Source organism: Wyeomyia smithii, chromosome 2, assembly GCF_029784165.1.
Source record: "Wyeomyia smithii strain HCP4-BCI-WySm-NY-G18 chromosome 2, ASM2978416v1, whole genome shotgun sequence".
NCBI classification, from domain to species: domain Eukaryota; kingdom Metazoa; phylum Arthropoda; class Insecta; order Diptera; family Culicidae; genus Wyeomyia; species Wyeomyia smithii.
The window spans coordinates 3,812,860-3,832,758 of NC_073695.1; the positions used below are offsets into that span (position 1 = coordinate 3,812,860).

General features: G+C 39.2%; 1 protein-coding gene across 8 annotated transcripts in view; it reads left to right on the forward strand.

Annotated features, from left to right (window-relative positions):
* The window catches only part of LOC129725483 (septin-7), a 62,220-nt gene that overhangs the window by 26,717 nt on the left and 15,604 nt on the right, over nucleotides 1-19,899 (forward strand). For 2 of the 8 annotated variants that reach the window (XM_055681395.1, XM_055681389.1), the window contains exons 2-11: nucleotides 5,894-6,325; nucleotides 13,764-13,874; nucleotides 14,351-14,792; nucleotides 14,859-15,069; nucleotides 15,139-15,391; nucleotides 15,456-15,648; nucleotides 15,708-15,870; nucleotides 16,066-16,113; nucleotides 16,283-16,448; nucleotides 16,518-16,651. In XM_055681395.1, coding sequence (XP_055537370.1) covers nucleotides 5,996-6,325; nucleotides 13,764-13,874; nucleotides 14,351-14,792; nucleotides 14,859-15,069; nucleotides 15,139-15,391; nucleotides 15,456-15,648; nucleotides 15,708-15,870; nucleotides 16,066-16,113; nucleotides 16,283-16,448; nucleotides 16,518-16,651 — 2,051 coding nt within the window. In that variant the 5' untranslated portion in view covers nucleotides 5,894-5,995. Of the gene's footprint in view, nucleotides 1-4,959; nucleotides 5,105-5,494; nucleotides 5,520-5,893; nucleotides 6,326-13,763; nucleotides 13,875-14,350; nucleotides 14,793-14,858; nucleotides 15,070-15,138; nucleotides 15,392-15,455; nucleotides 15,649-15,707; nucleotides 15,871-16,065; nucleotides 16,114-16,282; nucleotides 16,449-16,517; nucleotides 16,652-17,622; nucleotides 17,639-19,899 lie in introns of those variants that run through there. The other 6 variants (XM_055681398.1, XM_055681393.1, XM_055681396.1 and 3 more) reach the window with 5 other exon arrangements.

The window sequence follows — 19,899 nt, forward strand, 5'->3', positions numbered from 1 at the left end:
GGTTGCTTGGATCCTATCCCACACTTGCTGCTTATTTTTCGACTTCTCCGTGTATACCGCTCTTTTCACGATCTCCCATAGTTTCGCGATTCCATGTCATCGACTTTGTTATCCTAGAACTACTTTCTGACGGTCTTGGCGGTGTGTTTCGGATCGCTATCCTGCATGAACCTTCATTTCAGGGGCATTCCCCACTCGGCGTGTGGCAACAACATCCCTTAGGATTTGGGCGTAGTGGTACTGATTCATGATCTTATCCACCTAGTACAGAGGGCCAACCCCGTACTAGGAGAGTGCCCCCACACCATAGTGTTCCCGTCTCCATGCTAAAGTGTCTTCATGGTATACTGTGGCATGTAAGCGCAGTCTCAATGGACCGAAGTTTTTCCGTCCGAGCCGATGAGGTCTCATCCGACCACAGTATATTTTCCCACTACTTCTTTTTCTCCGGATCGATCCAATCGAAGTAGTCTTCTGCGAACTTCTGCCGCGCTCTTTGATACTCCTGTGTCAGCATTGGGTCTCTTACCGCCTTGTCCCTGCTTCACCACCCGCCGCTAAACTAACGGATTTCTATCGAGGCTTTGAAGGATTCTTTCTCTGAGGCTCGCTTTGTGGCAGAGTCATCCTCTGCGGTCATTTTCCTTAGCGTCCAGTCGTTTCACATTTTTTGCGGTCGTGGAGGGTATTAACTCGAAGGTTTTGGATTGTTCAAAGTACTCTGCGATTTTGGCTTTGCTGCTGCCTGCCTTGGACATTTAGCGGATTTCGCAATTATGCGCGCTACCCATTTTTGGTCGACTGCAACCAGAGTTCGAGAATTAAAGCCTTACATACTTCTTGTTTACATGATCAATATGTACCAGGATCCAAAAAACAAAACAAAATATCGCCGTGGAACAATCAATTTTTTTCAAAAATCGATCGAAACTACAACCGCAACGAGGAACTGGTTCTAAATTTTATCGCACTGGTTTCCGGTTGTAGGGGAGGATTGTACAAAACGCACCAGTTAAGCATTTGCGCGATTTACAGCGCTTCAAATCATTTCAAAGCGACATTGAACGTGTAGGATGATTGTAGGATCTATTTATTGGATGTTTATGACGAAGTTTATTATAAAATACTCGATTTCAATGAGGAACCCAAAATGAGTTGAAATTATGGCTGGTTCAAATAAATTTAACATATATCTTTAAATCAATTGAACTAGCCTTATCAAATGAATTAATTAAAATTGAAATCCTGAACTTGGAAAATCCTTGATATTTATATGTTGCTAATAAAACATTTTTGGAAACACTGGCAAGCGTCGTGCCGAAAAATCACAATGTTTCATGAGGGCAATTTTGAACGAAAAGAGGAATGACTAGAAGCCACTTGACTCGTCCTGTCCTAGCTCCAAAGCAGTAGGCCAATATGCCACTAGCAGAAGTCAGCACGCAAAGTGAAAAGCGCTTGAAGTCTCGAAAGTAAAATCAAAAATAATGGAACATGCTCTAAGTTGTCAAGCAATCTCTTGCAAGCTCTTCATAGTGCATTCTGCCCCAATTTTAATTTTGATTGTTTTTAAGTAAAAGTTGACGAAAGTTAGTGAAATAATTTGAAATACTCATAATATTATAAACTCCAAAAGTGTAAAGGTTAGGGAACCATAGTTTTTTTTGTATTATTTACAAGTCAGTTTATCATAAAAGATTAAATAAAATTCATAAATAATTACATGTTGGACAGAGCCACAGCCAATTGCACAGTTTTTTGAGTATTTTAGTCATTATGGCACACTTTTTTATATAAGAACTGTGGAGAAGCTGGGTTTTTATGAGAAAAGCGAAGAATTTCATCATAAAAAGCCACATTTGTAAGTATTTTGGGGAATTAATACCATGGGTAATCTTACCCAACTGGTGCGTCTTGTACGGTTCTCCCCTAAGTGCGTCTTGCTAGAATTGGTTGCTTTGATTGCGTCAAACTTGCGGTTTTCAAAGTTTTCGTACTGGTATACGTCGCAAGGATTCGCATACACTAGATTTGAATTGGCAGTTAAAAACTTATTAGAAATTTGTACTAGAGTGGTTAACTTATTAGAAATTTTGCATTAGAGTGGTCATAATGTTTTGTCCGATAATCTACAACTAAATTCAAAAACAGGGATTACATTTTCTAAAGAATGGGAAGAAAGAGGGTGTGTTTGAAACCAATCTTTGTAAAATTTGAATTTTTATGGTGTAAGATGCAAAGGAACCTCAGTTTTTCAATATGTGTCAAGTTGTAGAAAATTTTGCAACATATATCAGAAAAAATAAAATTGCAATTCGTTTTTTTTTTCAGTAATGCAGTTATTAGAAAAAAAAAAATTCAGTATATAGATTTTTTTCCGCATTCAATTTGGACGCGATAAAAAAGTTGCCGTTTAGGTTTCGAACGTCGGTACACAGAACAACACAGTTTCTACATTACACTATAAGTTTCCTTCACGTTCCTTCCCTCGTTTACTCACCCAAGGAAACCATTAGGGTAGTTTGGGGTAATTTTGACCCCCTAAGGAAAACTCCTGTTATTTCGTAACCTGTTTTTTTCTATTCCATAAACGTAATGTACTATAGTAATATTGATCTGTTTTCTATGTTTCCGCACGAAAAAACCTTGATATTAAGGTCAAAAGAACAAAAAAAAATAACGAAACTAAAAATTATGGTTTTCGGACATAAAAAAATCGTTTGGGGTGAAAATGGACAGCTATTGGAGGTAATATGGACAGTGTTTGGGGTGATGCGGACAGGGCAAAAAATGTGAGTTTTGTAGTATCAATAGTTGCTTAATACACAGTAGAAGGTGTTATCAGGCATACGGAATGATAACTGCAATTCTTAGGCATTGCACAGTGGTTCCACAGTAGGCCAAAAAAAGTTTCCCTTCTCCAATTATTCATACTAGAAACTGAGTATGCGATCGTGTGTCGCACACGCGCGTTTGTGTGTGTGTGCATGTGTGTGTGTGTGTGCGTGCGTGCGCGCGCGTGTGTGTGTGTGATTATGTGTCTGTCTATGTGTGTGTATGTGTGTGTGTCAGTGTATGTGTGATGTAAGTTTCATGAGGATCGGATGATATACCAATTTTTGGGAGCACTTTGAATGTTGCTGTGTCAGGAAATTTCAATGATTTTTATGTTCGAAAATCACAATTTTGAGCATAACTTCGATTAATTAATTCCCTCAATTTTGATCTGATTTTGGATCAACGAGTTTCGTTTTGAGGGGAAATTTATGTTATTTTTCAGAACTCTTGTGTACCGTACAGTCTCGTGAAACAGTTCGGAATGATCGGATAATCAACTGCCTATATGAAATTAACCGTATTTTTCAAATTTTTGGCTCCCGGTTTGCATATCGTCGTTCCAAATCCGTTAATCCCGAATTCGCGAAACGGAAAAATGTATAACGAATGTATGTTGACGTACGATTTCTTATTTTTCCTTGAAAGGCCTATCAAATTCCTTAAATTTTCCATTAAATCTTTTAATCGGTCAAACGGCTCAAAAGTTACAATTTTTTGAAAAATGATTGCCGATTTTTGGCAACTTTAATCCAAAATGGATCACACTAAGGACAAAACAAAAAAATACGGGTATAAAGTTTTTCGATTAAGAACAAGTATACCAATGTTGAACATGATCTGAACAAAAAAATAAATCTGATAATAAGAAAGGTTTAACGGCATTTTAGGGGAACAACATTTTCGGACATCAGAAATGAGTTCAGCAACCAAAAATTGGCATTATACGTCATTTTCAAGAATTTTAGAAAAAAAAAAATAGGTTTTTCCAACTTTTGTTCAGAAACCTGCCACTCTGCGGGGCATTGAAAACACCGCCGTCTATCCGTTCGTTTTTAAATGCCCGCGGCATCAGTCCGACAAAAGAATTTACTTCAAACTCGCCTGACCATAACACCCCAAAAAACTGTCCATTTTACCCCAAACAGGACGCCTTTCTAAAAACTCAATTCCTTCTACTATTTTCGATCCAACTTATCGCAATCTTTCATTAAAATGTACTCTTTTACTAGACAAACACGGCTGCAAAGCTCATTGGACTGAAAACAACGAAGAAAATCTCAAAAAACCTTAAATACGCAAGCGTAAAACTTACAGCAAAATCAACTATTGATGTTTCCTTTGTTTACATTGGCACTGCGGTGCACCTGTCACAGCAAACCATGAAATTTTTATATTAGTTAGAGTTTAGTAGTTCAAGGAAAGGATTAAGTGGTACATGGAACCCAAAAATGTAATACTTTCCAAAGGTCCAAATTACCCCAAACTACCCTACCCCCTGATGCACAGTCGGGAAGATTAGAAACGGTTGTGTTGAGTTTTGCAGCCTTCTATTTTTTTTTCTCTGCTATACAGCGACCTGTAAATGGGATAGTCTATCATCTTCCACTGACGGTTTTTCAGACTGGAATGTAGGTACGCAATCCAAGCAAGCAGTGTGTTACGTCTGTCTGAATGTGAGTTACCGATATGCAAATATTTTTATTTGCTCCGAACGCCAGCCAGCACTGAAAAAGTGCTAAAAGCATCTATGTCTGTAGGTACTCGCCATTCTAAGCTACGCGAGTCTGAGTCTAGGAATGTGCTTTGAAAAGCTTCTGCCGTTGCTCCGAGCAATGACCTATTTTAGAAAATAACTTCCTTTTTCCACCAGACGGAGTCCTCTTGTGCGTGATTTTTTTGCCATTCGGACTTCTCGGTTCGAATTTCTTTGTTGAGAGCAGTGCTAATTGGTGCATATTATGTTCGCCAAAGTGACAGCAATTGCGCTTTACACTTATCATCTCTTCTGCTTTATTAAGCTTATCATCATATGCTCACACACGCCTTAGCCGCCGTTTTGCCCCTGAGCTGCGATTTACGCTATTCGCAGTTTAGTGCCGTTTGCCATTCGGTCCGTAACTGACACGACTCCAGTTGAAGTCGTAAGTAAAGCCACACCGGTTCAGTAGTGTGTTAATCAAAGTCGTCGTAATTTGACTCTTCAAAACGCCGGGCTACTGTTGTAATTAACGACGTTTAACATCTTGTATGTAACGTGGAGCTTTGGGTTTGTACTTTTTTTTCACTATACAATTCACCAGTTATTTCTTTACTTGCAATCATAAATCACACCGAAAGCATGTTTCCATTGTGGGAGTCGGAGAATTGCATCGGGGTGAACAAATAAAAGCGTTGGGAGTAATTGAACTTCGCCAGTGAGGATTTTCGCGATGTTCAGCGAATATAAGTTGGTGGGGGACAAACAGAGATAGATAGACACATTGGCGCGCGCGTGCCTCTGGGAGAGAAGTGGCAGTAATTTGTTCCAATTATTCGTGTGCGCTACCGGTCTACGAACCAGTCGTCATCCTCATGCGTTGAAGTTCACAGCACCAGTAGTGGCTGTGACGTGTGAATGCGAACCGAGAGTGTTCCGTACGAGTTCTCGAAGAGTAGTGAGTAATGAAAGCACGCTCAACTAAGTAAGTAAGACGCCACGAGGTCGATTGAATCTAGATCAATCATTGTCTTGTTTGGAATTCTCCCCGACGTTCATCGCGAATCAGTCTGCTCGAGTTCGAGTGAGTGGAAACAGTAAATTGATAAGCGAACGGAAGCTGGGCATATTTGTTTGTTTGCGCGTCAGTGCGTGCCTCGCACTTTCCTAAGGACGACAGCGATTCCATGTGAAACAAGATCAGTGGGAAATTGATACGCTAGCAGCACATTACTGGAATTGTTGACTGCTGTATTAAAGCAGTCACAAAGCTCGACATAATAGAAGAAACAAGCACCGTGTGTGAATGTGATTAATGCCAACAATTAGTGTGTAATTATCATTTTTTTCTAACTACAGCCAGAGTAGATTTCCAAGAGTGATAGAAAATTACCCCTAGAAGTGTAACAGTGTGTAAATAGAGTACAACAGTGTGTTAACGATCAGAAAGATTATGAAAATATGAGTGCATCGACACCAACGCAGCCACCAGCAGGGCCTCCGGTTCCGCCGGTGAAACCGATTCTCTCGTCTCCCGGTGCCTACATGGCGAACTTTCAATCGAGTCCGCTCAACTCGGCCACCGGTGCGCCCACGGCTCCAGCGGTGGGTGGCAGTCCGGCTGCCCCGGTTACCGCCGGTATTCACAGTAGCAACAAAACACACGAAAAGCCAACGATAGCGGCCCGGCCAATTCCACCTCCAACGCTGCCAAAATACTCGTCCTCGTTCAACAAGATCGACCGCGATCGCAACGAGTTCACCAAGATTGACAAAGCGGAGCGCGAGAAGGTTAGATATCGAATGAATGGTAGTGAAAACAAACACACGAAAAAGAGCATGTTACAATGTCATTTCCAATTGCTTCTAGTTGTTGTGATCATCATACAGATTTTAATCCATTCGTCATAGTGATTTAATTATTTTTCACCGTTTTCATAAAAGTAGTCAACCATCAGAAACTCCATTACCACACTTTACAACACCCTTAAATTGATCGGCTTCGGTTGAGCTGAAAATTCATGCTCAAAATTGTTTTTTACCACATGTCTCTGTTTGCTATTTTGAATTGTGCTGTTATGAGTTTACCTTTCAAAATCTTCGTTAACTCAAAAGTAGACTAAATAAACTAGAGCGTACTTAGCTTCACGAACTAACGAAATTTTTTGGACTCAATAGTAATTTTCTAAAAGAGTAAATGTATTACTTTACGAACTAATTTCATTTTCAATCATATTGACTTACATTTTAAGTTTAGTAAAGCGGGCAATGTATGTAGTTTCGCGGGAATGCGAAGTTGAACGGGAATAGAAGGTGTGACTAGAATTAGAAAAAAATTTCCCTCGTCCCGTCTGGACGAGGGAAAATCTGGACGAGGGAAACTTTTTTCTAATTCTAGTCACACCTTCTATTCCCGTTCATCTTCGCATTCCCGCGAAACTACATACATTGCCCACTTTACTAAACGTAAATGTATTTTTTTATTCAAAGCCTTATAACTCAAGAACCTTTCACTGTAAAGAAAAATTGTCTAGAACCGGTAATTCGTTCCTAAGAAGCTAAGAAAGCTTTGCAACAAAATAAATACAGAAAAAAATTCCTTTTCGAACACTAGAATATTTATTCAATTTGAATCATAAATCTTATTGTGAATAACATTTCAAATGAATCTGTTTTCAAAGTATTAAAAACAAGGTTTGAAACATTCTATTCTTTTAGATCATGAAGATGAGATTAGATGTAGGAAACAAACATTGCTTTGCGCTGAAAAACATAATTGAGCAAATTAGAAACTATAAAAAATGCCAAAAAGAATTGATCAATTTATTGAGGCAGTTTTTTAAAGGTTGAGTTTTAGAGCATTTTGTTATTTTAAACTTTTTAGTTATTTCTAAATTCCAATTCTTCAAAGAATTGCATACCAGTGATGCTAAATGGTCTTATAATGATTATTATGATCAATTTTCCAAAATAAGCTTAGATTTTTTTTACGAAAATATACCATCCTCGTAAGTTATTCGTGAATCTCCAGCAATAACTATCAACTCAAAACTCGTTTTTTCTGTTTAACAAAAGGTTTCTGAGCTATATTGCTATGAATAAAGTACAATACACACTTTTAATCCTGGATAGTTTTCCACTCCTGAAAATATTCAGTTTCCTAAGCCAGATACGTGTGCGAAATTTAATTTAAAAAAGAAATTAGCGAATCTGGACGATAGCTCAATTGGTATGGAAGTGCTTACTAACCTTCCAAATGTTTGCTTTCGAACGTAAATATTCGCATAACATTCCCTTTGTTGTTTTTGATGTTAATATTATCAGTGGTTTTTGTTACAACGGATCAAATCTCATTGAGATTCACATATTTATGAAAAAAAAAATATCTTCGGTATAAATTGCGTCATCAAGTTTTGCTGTTGAAAGGAGTCCCGGGAATTTGAGCATATCCCAGAGAAATACGCTAAGTTTGGTTTATACTTTTGAGAATTTAAAAATAATGGAACCATAACCTTTGACAATTTTCAACCGGTTTTAATAGTTTAAACACTAATATATTCACAACTTATCTACTTTCAAATCAGTGTCTGCGATGCCCCGGAAGAATTTTCTCGTTTCATGAAATCCGGTTTCCCGTTCCGAAACTGATAAATTTTATGAATATTTGACAATATTATTGGTACAATTACAATTGACACCTCATTTGAGTACTTTCGGAATGTCCAGAGACCTGAGAACGATCCTAGTGACCATCAGGAATTTAAAAATGGCGACTTCCGGTTTCTGGAAGAGAACCACAAATGACCTAATATCACCCAACAACAGTGTTGCCAAAGGTACAGATTTATCTGGAATGGTACTTTTTGTTTCGTTTTTTCTGGTACAAATTCTGCACGGTACATTGTACAGATATTTGTCAAAAGATACATTTAGGTACAGATGTACTTGAAATCACTTGGGATGCATCTCCTGGAAAACAAAAAAAAAAAAACATTTCTGCAATGCTCGGTGCGAAGGCCGGCCAATTGGTGTTTTCATGCAAACGTTGCTGTTGTCCTACTTCCCTTCTCAGAAATTCTGAAAAAAAATCCAAATTTAATAAGAATAGTGTAAGTATCATTAACTAAATAAACAGCTTGTAGCTTCTGTAATGTTTTCAAGGTTAACAAAAGTGATCCTTCTATGCAACACAAATTTTGCAGATATAGATTTTGGTTCAGATTTTCGGAAGAAAAAGTACAGATAGAAAAGATTTTTAGCCTTCCGTTAGAGATGAAATTGTGGCAACACTACAGCGTATCAGCTCAATTCAGGAATTACCCTTATTTATTGGTGTTCGGCCAATTTATGTTTACTTCCAGATACCGGAAATCGGGAGTCCGATCTCTGGATATCATTTCGGTACGGAGAACTTCGTAGCCGCAAGGTTACAGAGTCCGCTTTGACAAGCGAATGGTGGTTTGAATCTTAGTAGAACCAAGCCATTCGTTAGCAAAATGACTTTATGTATGGGTTTATTCTCAGGGGGCCGTTCCTAAACCACGTGGTCATATTTTGATCGCTTTTTATACCCCCCGTACCCCCCCCCCCCCCCGTGGTCTTTCGTGGTCTTTTGGAAAGCCCCCCCCCCCCCCGCCTGCCGACTTTAACCACGTGGTCTTTTCTTTTGTCAAGTGCCAAAAATTCTCTTAATTTTTTTACATTTTTATTATTAAACTTTCAGTACATTCGATATTTCTAAAATGCAAAAGCTTCATTCTTGACTTGGTGGCAACAATAAATTATAAGTCAGGAAAAAAAACACGTGGTCATTTCGTTAATCCCCCCACCCCCGTGCGTGGTCTTTTGTGGTCTTTTGACAAACCCCCCCGTCCCCCTCTTTATGACCACGTGGTTTAGGAACGGCCCCTCAGGCTCTTTCACACAAAAATCTTCTCTTCAGACTCAATAACCACTGCACAGTGGTCCAATAAGGCAAAAAGTGGAACTTAATGCCATAGCGCCTTTCACCTTCATCCTAGTTCAAAAGTGTCTTCGAAACAATTGTTTCGTAAATTGTCAAAAAATATGAAAAGTTCACTATACTAAAAACAAAAAAAAAAACTTTTTTGTGTTAAGAGATAGAAGAACAGTTTATTAAGCAAAATTGTAGAAAATTCAAAAATATGAAACTTTGTTGAACAAATGGAAATCCTATCTATACGCTGTTAGTCGCTCAATCTGATATCCCTAGACCATAAAAGTTGGCTAGATTGGGTATTTAAGGGGTTATATACCTTTTTAGTTTTCAAAAAACCGAAAAAATTTTCACTGTTTTATCTTCAAATACAACATCTTGAGAACATTTTCACAAATTTTCATAAAGATCTGAGCAATAGGAAGAAAGTTAGAGCGATTTGCAGCGCGCCTCGTCACGGCCGCATAAGCTAAACTTGAAACTTTACACGCGATTATCTCGGAATAGTGTTTTCCGAAACATGACTTTGCCGTGATTCTGATTGCGGGAAAACTACTGAACCGATTTCCTTCATCTTTTTTTTTAATTTTCGTTATTAAATTCGCCGGTCCTTGAACGATCGCTTTTTGAAACATACAGTTACATTTTGCCGCAAAAAAAAACGTTCCCATTTGCACTGAAAACAAAATACTCATAAAAGCGATCGTTCAAGGACCCGGCACACTTCTAAACTAATGAAATAATATGAGTTTTTTGATTTCGGTTGACCCGCTGAGTCTCTATCAGGATCACCGCAAGCCTCTGCAAAAAAATAGCGTTTCGGGGAAACGGCCATTACTCCAGTAATAATTGGTATATCTCAAAATCAAACGTATTTTTTTGTTGTTGATGAACTGTACTTTCAGAAAAATACCACTTTGATGCAATAAAAATGGTGCTATGCACTTAAAAATAGATTCAAACTTCCCTCATTTTTCTCGACCAAAAAGGTATATAACCCCTTAATAGATGATTTATTATAATAAACTGTTGCCTTTAAGATAACGCACGAGATTTGGACATATTCTGATCGGACTGTCGGCTTCGTGATTGGACTTCGCTAGTTAATATATTCAGGAATGTCAAATCATAATTATTATTAGAAGTAATGAGGACACGACGGGATAACTCGCGAAAAAAACGGATCTTCAGAAAATGATTCACATTTGAATGTTAAAACATTTCGCATATACAGTATTCACGGGAATATTTTTAATAACCGACGTGGCTCTAAATTTCAACGAGTGTCTAAAAATATAATTCAGAATCCAAATATTTCGCGCATTAGGTTAGTTTGGCCCAATATGTGTTTTGCTCGCGAATAGGCTTTGTGATATTCAAATTTTAGTTTCGTGCAAAAATAGGATCCTTCATCAAGAAGAGACCAGAACTTTGCACTCATTATAATACAATTCCTATCCTGTGATTGTAGTGATGCAGTAAAACCTGCGGTCTCTAAACAAAGCGAGCATAATCATCCTTTTCTTCCCAAATAGTACAACCTTTGTTGCGCGTCGTCGTTGTTGGTCAGGGGTAAAAGTATTGTGAACCAGTGAAATTGCACAATGACAATGTAATGCTAGTGTAGAAAGTTTCTCAGCTTCGGGATTCGGGATACAATAAATAACTTCTTTGAGAAACATTGTACCTAGGTCTTACCGGTTTGAGCGAGTTGAGTCTTGAAGTATGAAGTGAGAAGGTATAAAAGAAAAGCAAATGGTAATACGTTTTTTTATATCAGACTGAAAACTTACTTGCTTACATATACTCAATCCACTGAATCTTCGACACTTGATGTAATCTCGTTACGGGAGATAGTTGCCAATACTTATATGTCAAGCGAGATATGGTCTCGTGAAAAAATGTGTCGGGATCGAGAAATCTGTTGTTTTTATTCAATCTGAACTTGTGTTTTTAATTTGTTGAAACTCTTCTGTTTATTATAACTTTCCGAAGCGCGATTGAGCTCAAGTTTGGATGGGAAATTTGTTCCTAAAACATAAAACTTTGAAGCCTGTCGTTAAAAGAAATTCTAATATCATATTTTTCCCTCACCTTCCGTTAGCATCCTAAGGGGCCATCCCCATACCACACAGGACAGATTTTTAACGATTTTGACCACCTCCCCCCCCCCCCCCCGCGTAGACAAATGCCCATATAAATTTTTTTTTGTAAGGACCGTGGACCCCCTCCCCAGCTTTTCACGTGGTATGTGGATGGCCCCTAATGTCGTTAGAGTGGGGAAAAAATAGCAGCTCCAATGCACTTCTCGTGTTTTCTTGCGTGATATCTGACGAACCCATTGTCGGTGTTGCTAGAAAATTGTTTAGCCGTTCATGAGTTATTCAATCAGTTTGAGGTAAATAACTTTTTCACGAGTCTACTAACCACTCTGGAGAATACTCATCCTTTGAAATCGTATGAGAGCTGAGAAATCCGGCGCAAAAATATAGTTCCATTGATCGATCTAAAAATTTACACAGTTGTTATATGAGCCATAAGGCACACGAAAAGTGCATTGGAGCGAGTAAAAGAGATGATTCGTACTATTTAGGTGCAGGTTTGTTTGTATAAGATTACAAATCGAAGAAGAAGAGAGGAGAATTAGAGGTAAACGATGGTTATACAATCTTACTCAACATTGCACAGAAGTACAGACTTCTACAGGCTTCACAGGTCTGTAACTTTAAAACCGATTTTCCAGTAATTTTCATTGTTCATCGTATTATATTTTCCGGGATCCCGGGATTTGAATGAATATTTCTCGCAACTTGAAGGTCCCGGATAATTTCAACCCTGGGACGTCCCGGGAAGGGCACTCTAAGCATAACTCAAATTTGAATGTTGTTTTTTTTTTGTTGTATGTATATCTAAAAGATGCAAAGTTACTTGTTTTTCGTCTAGCTTTGCATAGCTTAAATTTCTGAAGGTGCAATGAGTGGTAGAATCACAGAAACCATGAAATCAAGAATTACTAAAAAATAGAATGAATCTTGAAGAGCACAAAATGGAACGAAACAAAAAAGTTTGCATGGCAAAAGCAATAAGGAAAGAATTACAATAGGAAGTTCTCCTACATAATAACAAAAAATACAAACTGAGCACGGATATGATTCCGGGAAGCCAGGTTCCAGAAACCGTTGTTGCTTTTGCTTTCTTTTGCAATATATAGATGTTTTCTTGATTGCACTGTTTTATCAGTTGTGTTGCTTCTACGGAGATAATACTTTCGAAATAATCACTGAGCAGAAATGGTATCTTCTTTATCAACAAAGGTGCAAAAGCGAATTTCTTTTCTATCGGCGAAATGTTCGATGAATATGGTACTTTAACAAGAAATTTGACTGGAATCAGATTTATATAGCTTTTCACGTTAGGATATTTAGTTGCGCGAGCTGATCCATTGAGTCACTCACTGAGGCACAATAACTCATGCTTACAATATACACCAAGTTGACTGCTCAGTTTTTTCCTTTTACTGCGCCTGTCGGAAGGCTTACAAATAAATTTATTTCCTTAAAAATAAGCTACCATTCAGCCGAAAAGATTTACGTTCTGTAAAGCATAATTTACCCTTTTTTTGCTGGCCCCCAATCATCCACAACGACGACTAGCGGACGAAGCGACGTCCATTCACGACAGCTTTATGGGGTTATTTCGCAAAACTTTGCGGATAATATTGCGCTATTCCGATTAGTGTAGTTCAGCGCAAGGCAGACTTTTACTTTTACATTGATTGTTTTCTTACCTCTTTGTTGCTGGGTTAGTCTAGCCCTTATTTGATTGAATATTTCTTCACTGTTTCATGTTAAAAAGGTAACTTCGAGCAGCATCAAACAACTCCCCAATGTCCCCTATCCGCTGCAGAAAGAGGGTGGCGAGCGGCACCGTTCTGTCAGTTGCATGTCCAGTTCCAATCCGTTTCACCGCACCAAGCAGTTCCAGCCGGTCGAAAGAACGGCTACTCCCCCTTTCGAATCGATGTTCCGTATTGCACACAGCCGACTGCACCAATTCCGGCTAGAGCGAACAAAGCGACGGACGTGTGCACTTCATTTCCTTTCCATTCTCCCCATCACCACAACATTGTTGTTGTTGTTGATCATTGTTGCTGTGTTATTGAGGAGAGAAAAAAATTGAAAAACGTTAAACATCAACAGCTTCAAATTGGCTTAGCCCCTTCTAATTCTCCCCTTCTCTTCTTCTTGTGTGTTGTGTTGCCTATATTTACAGCTCCAGTCAAAGCGTGAAATGTTCTTCAAATCGGAGAGTAACAGCCCGTCTGGGCCACCCCCGAATCCACCGGTGCTGAGCAATCTCAACCTGGCGAACAATAACATAGTGGTAGGTGCAACGCACTAGCTTTGGACACACTTTAAATCAGTTAAAATCGGACAGAAGAAGAATGACTTTCATTCAGGGTTGTCTAAATTTGCCACGGAAGACTTACTCCTTGCTTCGTTATTAATGTCTAAGCTTGTTTAAACGCTGTCCGCCTTATAGAGTTATTTATTGCTATGACCCGACCTTTTGCGTGCTTCACTTGCTGCTGCCGCCTAGAGATGTTCCGTTTCGAGTAGAATACAAAACTGCATTTGTGTATAATTCAATGGAGACGCATGGTTATTAGTAACGTACAATTAGCATACAATTAAACCCTCATTCGAGTAGACATTTGCAAATGCACATAGTATTCTATCATCAAGGTAGCATTGACCGGTATAAGTTCTCCATTACTTAGCTTACCGCATACACACCGCCTAGAATTGTGTTTCTCATGAATTATGTTTTTTTTTCTTTTCTGTTCCTTTCCGCTGCAGCATAACAGTGCATCGCATCTAAACAATGCCAACTCCGTCGGCGATAGGCATTCAATTAACTCGCATACTAATAACTCCATCGGCCTGTCGTCTAACGTGACTAACATGAACAACAACATCAACAACAATAACAACAACAATCACAGCAGCGTCACAAGCAACGGTACGAGCGTGAACGGACTGGCCAATAGTTTAACCAATATTTCATTAAAAGAGAAACGCGACGCAATCCTGAATGCCAACAATCATCACGACGGGTTACTGCAGAACAACGGCCATCTGGATTCGAACAAGCTGCTGCACGAGCGCCACGAGAAGGAGAAACCCGTCATCAAGTCGAAACCCAAGGAACTGGACGGCTATGTAGGTTTCGCGAATCTTCCCAATCAGGTGTACCGGAAGGCGGTCAAGAAGGGCTTCGAGTTCACCCTGATGGTGGTTGGTGAGTGTTACTAACGGTTTGGTTATAGTTTCGTAAATGTCATTAAATTCGAACACTGAATTTCAGGTGAAACTGGTTTAGGAAAATCTACACTGATCAACTCGATGTTCCTGTCGGACGTTTACCATCCAGAGCAACATCCGGGACCATCCAAACGAATTAAGAAGACAGTGGCGGTGGAAAGCACTAAAGTATTGCTTAAGGAGAATGGGGTCAACTTGACGCTGACCGTCGTGGACACACCCGGTTTCGGTGATGCTGTGGATAACAGCAATTGGTGGGTTTACCAAACATGCGGTCCTATCTTGAGCTACTTATTATTTGTCCTTTCTTTTTCGCTATAAAGCTGGAAACCGATTGTGGACTTTGTCGAGAACAAGTACGAGGAATATCTGACGGCGGAGTCGCGCGTCCAGCGGACAGCCATCCCGGACACCCGTGTGCACGTGTGTCTCTACTTTATCGCCCCCTCCGGTCACGGGTTGAAGCCTTTAGATATCGAATTTATGCAGCGGCTGTGCGACAAAGTCAACATCATTCCAGTTATAGCTCGGGCGGACACACTGACGCCGGAGGAAATTACGCTGTTTAAGAAACAGGTACGTGCACTTGTGATTAATCGCATATGTTACATACTAATCATTCCTTCTTGCTTTCCGCCAGATTCTCAACGAAATTGCTCAGCACAAGATCAAGATCTACGACTTCCCGGACCCCTCGGACGAGGAGGAGGACGCAAAAACCCTTCGACAGTTGCGAAGCCGCGTTCCGTTTGCGGTGGTTGGTGCTAATGCGATCGTGGAAATCGACGGACGCAAGGTTCGTGGCCGTCGGCATCCATGGGGTGTTGTTGAAGGTAAGATATTACTGTTCCTAACGCCCAATGGCATTCACTAAACACCATCACACTTTCAGTCGACAACCTGGACCACTGCGATTTCGTAGCCCTGCAAAATATGGTCATTCGAACCCACCTGCAGGACCTGAAGGACGTCACGAACAACGTGCACTACGAAAACTACCGCTGTCGAAAGCTGGCCGGATTGGGTAACGATGGAAAGTCGAAACTAAGCAACAAGTAAGTCTATCGGTGTCAATGGGGCATGTTTGGTGAGAAACATTAAAACCGTTTGTAAATAGTAACACATTCATAGTGCTTCTCTAAACTGGCCTTTTGACTCGCATCAGCTAGCACTTGATTATCACTCCGCATTTAATATCAGCACTCACCGACGATTCATTCTCATTTATCACACCTTTCACCCATCTTCAGCATATGCAATATTGGAACAATTAACGCAAACTCATTCGGTACTGGATGGTAAGTTTTTTTTTCGTTTCCTCTCCTCTTGGTTTGAACTAATTTGCATGCCACATCAACAATAAATTAATTCCGATCATTTAACAAAATCGCCCCGAAAGTTCCTAAAGCAGATCGCAACCCCGTTTGCTAATCATTTCGCTTCTTTTCCACGCCTGACCTTCGGTAGGAACCCGCTAGCCCAGATGGAAGAGGAAAAGCGTGAGCACGAATCCAAGATGAAGAAGATGGAAGCCGAGATGGAGCAAGTGTTCGAGATGAAGGTCAAAGAGAAGAAGCAGAAGCTAAAGGATTCCGAAGCTGAGCTGACCAGAAGGCATGAAGAGCGGAAAAAGGTAGTACCATTTCTCACCTGCTTTTAACGAAGTTTAGTAACACCGTTTTTTCTTTCTTGTTTACACCAGGCCCTGGAGCTGCAGATCCGCGAGCTGGAAGACCGCCGAAAAGCATTCGAGATAGAGAAAGCCGAATGGGAACAACAGAACGGCGTTACGCTGGAGGAACTGCGGCGCAAGAGCCTCGAAGCCAACAGCAAAGAGTAAGTTAAATTTTCCACCATATCTTCCAAATAGAATATCCAATATTGAACGCTTTTTCTCACTTGTAAGTCGGAAAAATCGGTTTCATTTGCTCCTTCTTTAACTGATCGGTTTTCTTATTTCAACCACACTTTCTAACCACTGAGTTTTCCTCCCACATGAGAACACACACACACCGCTCGCAAACCTATCACTTATCCACACTCTGATTTCAGCGAAATGCCCTTACGTTCGAGTTTGCCACAGTTTTGGTTTTTCTTTCGTTTCTCGCCTATTCTTTCTAATCAAAAGTTGGCCTAACGGAGGCCCTACTACCCGCCTTTACACACCATGGACAATGGAAATCGTTTGTTTTTTTTTATTTGCCCTACAATAATTGAAGAAACGCGTTAGTAAACTACTGGGATATAATACGGTCCGCAAATCGAACATGCTCTACTTTTGCTGCCCCTTTCGGACTTGCGCTGTAGCAAGGTCCAAAGAATTATTTTTACTACTCATGCTTACGTGGATTATGTGTATTATTCTGTGTTGTTATCGATTATATTAAAACTTCATTTGATCTTTTGTTTCGCTTTGATCTCACTCGCTTAATTACAACACTACATCTTTCACTCCGGCTTACTTGTAACTTCTGTTGAACAGTTCACTCCACTCCTCATGAGTCTTGTTGAGTTATCATTCCGCACCGAAACTCTCCTAAACAGGTTTAATTTAAACAAGCAAAATCTACACACCCTGCAAGTCACTCTATCATTCTAACAAATTGACCCAAAACGACAAGACTTTTAAACGTGAAGTTAATTTCATTTAATTTTTTTTACATTTATTTACACCCTTTCCCCCTCTCTATCTGTGTGTGTGGTTATGCGCAAAAATCGATCGATCTCTCGATGTTCTCAATGTTGTTGTTGTTTCAATGTCATTGAATCATAATGATGAATGATGATATACATATAACACCTTAAAGGAAAAGAAATTTTTGTGTGAGTAATCCCAAATATGCTGTTTTGCTTTTACTCTTTTACTACTATAACTAATACTTACTATCGCTAAGTCACATATCAATATGCTGTTTTTGTTTTTCTTTCTTTTTTTCCTTTGTATCAAATATACATACCATCTACTTATCTACCGAAACCTGTCTTTTGTAATGTATCTTGTGGTATAGACTTTACCGTTATGTTTTTGGTGAAAATGTTTTGTTTGAGCTTTTTGGTTGTTTTAAGCTTTTGTTCCGTTTCCGTTTTTTTTTGGTTTTGTTTTTGGGTTGTCTGTTGATTATTGCAAATAGTCAGAGGAAGTTTGGGACTGCCGGGCTTCTTTCTCTTGTGATGGAACCTTTTTCGGTGCAGGGTGGATTTTTGATGTGTGGAAGAAAAAGTAGGCCATGAATGTTGTTGGCACTATCACAATAAACGAAGCTTAAACTAGAGAGGGAGTAAATAAATGTCTGGATTTCTCCGGTTTTTGTTGTTCGGTGATCGCCTGTTTAGTTATTTTTCTTTTTGAGAGACTTTCAGTTTAAAGCTGGTTCATCTCTGAAACGGTTAACGATGTCTTCTCGTTCTCATCGAACAATACTGAAGCAGTGCGAGAAGCATTAGAAGGGTGTAAAAAACCAGAGATTATTGGCAAATTTTAATCGGAGTGTAAAAACTTGAAAAACTGAGGGTTTTTGTTGATTTGGAAAATGCGACTATCGTGTGAACAATCGAACTGAGGTCTACTAGCGTTTCATAGTTTCTTCTGATTTTTTCTCACTTAAAATTCTAAGGATCATATCTGTCTCACGGTTTCACCGATTTATTTGATAGTTGCATGCTAAAAGTAGATAGCTTTGGAGCATTCTCTCAAGCATAGTTTAAAAAACAGCAAACAACACAAGCCTCTCTAAGGATAATTTTAACCTGTCCTTGTCTTTAGGAAAGGTTTTCGGCGATTCTGAGCTCAACTTGAGATCATTTTCTATTTTGGCCTCTTTGACTCTTAGAAGTACTTTTTTATAATTCTAAGCTTAGTTTGGGATCACTTTCTATTATGGCCTTTTCTGGCCTTTAGAAGCTCTTTTCCACGATTCTGACCTTACTTGAGATCATTTGGCATTTTTCAGCGATTCTGAGCTCAATTTGGGATGATTTTCTGTTGTAGCATTTTTGGGTCTCTAGATGCATTTTTCAGCAAATCTGAGCTCAATTTGGGATCATCTGCAATTTTGCCCTTTTCTAGCCCTTTTCAGTGATTCTGAGCTTAATATGGGGTCATTTTCTTTTCTGGCTTTAACTGGCCTTTAGAAGCTCTTGATTCTGAACTTATTTTGGGATCATTTTCTGTTGTGTCATTTTTTGGCGTTAAGAAGCATTTTTCGGCAATTCTGAGCTCAATTTAGGATCTTTAGAAGCTCTTTTCCACGTTTTCGAGCTTAACTTGGGATCATTTTCTGTAGTGCCGTTTTCTGGCCTATAGAAACATTTTTCGACAATTCTGAGCTCAATTTGGTATCATCTGCAACTTTGCCCTTTTCTGGCAGTTTTCAGCGTTGCTGAGCTCAATTTGGAATGATTTTCTGTTTTGGCCTTTTTGGCTTTCAGAAGCATTTTTTGGTGATTCTGACCTTAAGCAAAAAAAAAAAAATCTTTAGCGATCAGGTTTTTTCGTTAACATTTTTTCAAAGGTCATCTATGTATTTTAGAAAAAAAAAAAAAAACTATTCAGCATTTAATATAAATGGCTAGATTTTAACTTTAGTTTGGTTGTTGATATCTGCATCTCTGTGTACAATATCTGATTGATCCAAAACTTGAAATTTCGAGAGCGTTTTCTCCCCTGAATGAATTCAAATTGGAAACGAACATATAATTATACGCACTGCAGCTGTCAAGATCGAACTTGGCTGGTGAAACACAGTAGGCGTTCCGAATGTTGAGTTCAAGAACAAATAAGTGCAATGTCAAACTGGTTGTAAAAATTTTATCGAATAACGTGTCCTGTTTAGTCCATTCTCCGACATCAAAAATCCACTCGCACCAAGGTAGTTAGCAAGGAGAAGTTTCCAGCAGCCCTGCAACTAGTGAGTTTTAAAGTATTCTGTAGATAATTTGTTGTACATTTTGTATCATAATGGATGAATGTTGGTGGAGTTTTCCATCAACCGAATGACCTCGCTTTAGTAAAAAAAAAGATAAGCTAAGAGTTGTTTTTTGCGCGTACGTACGAGTGACAACCCCTTCCAGAAAAAAAAACATCT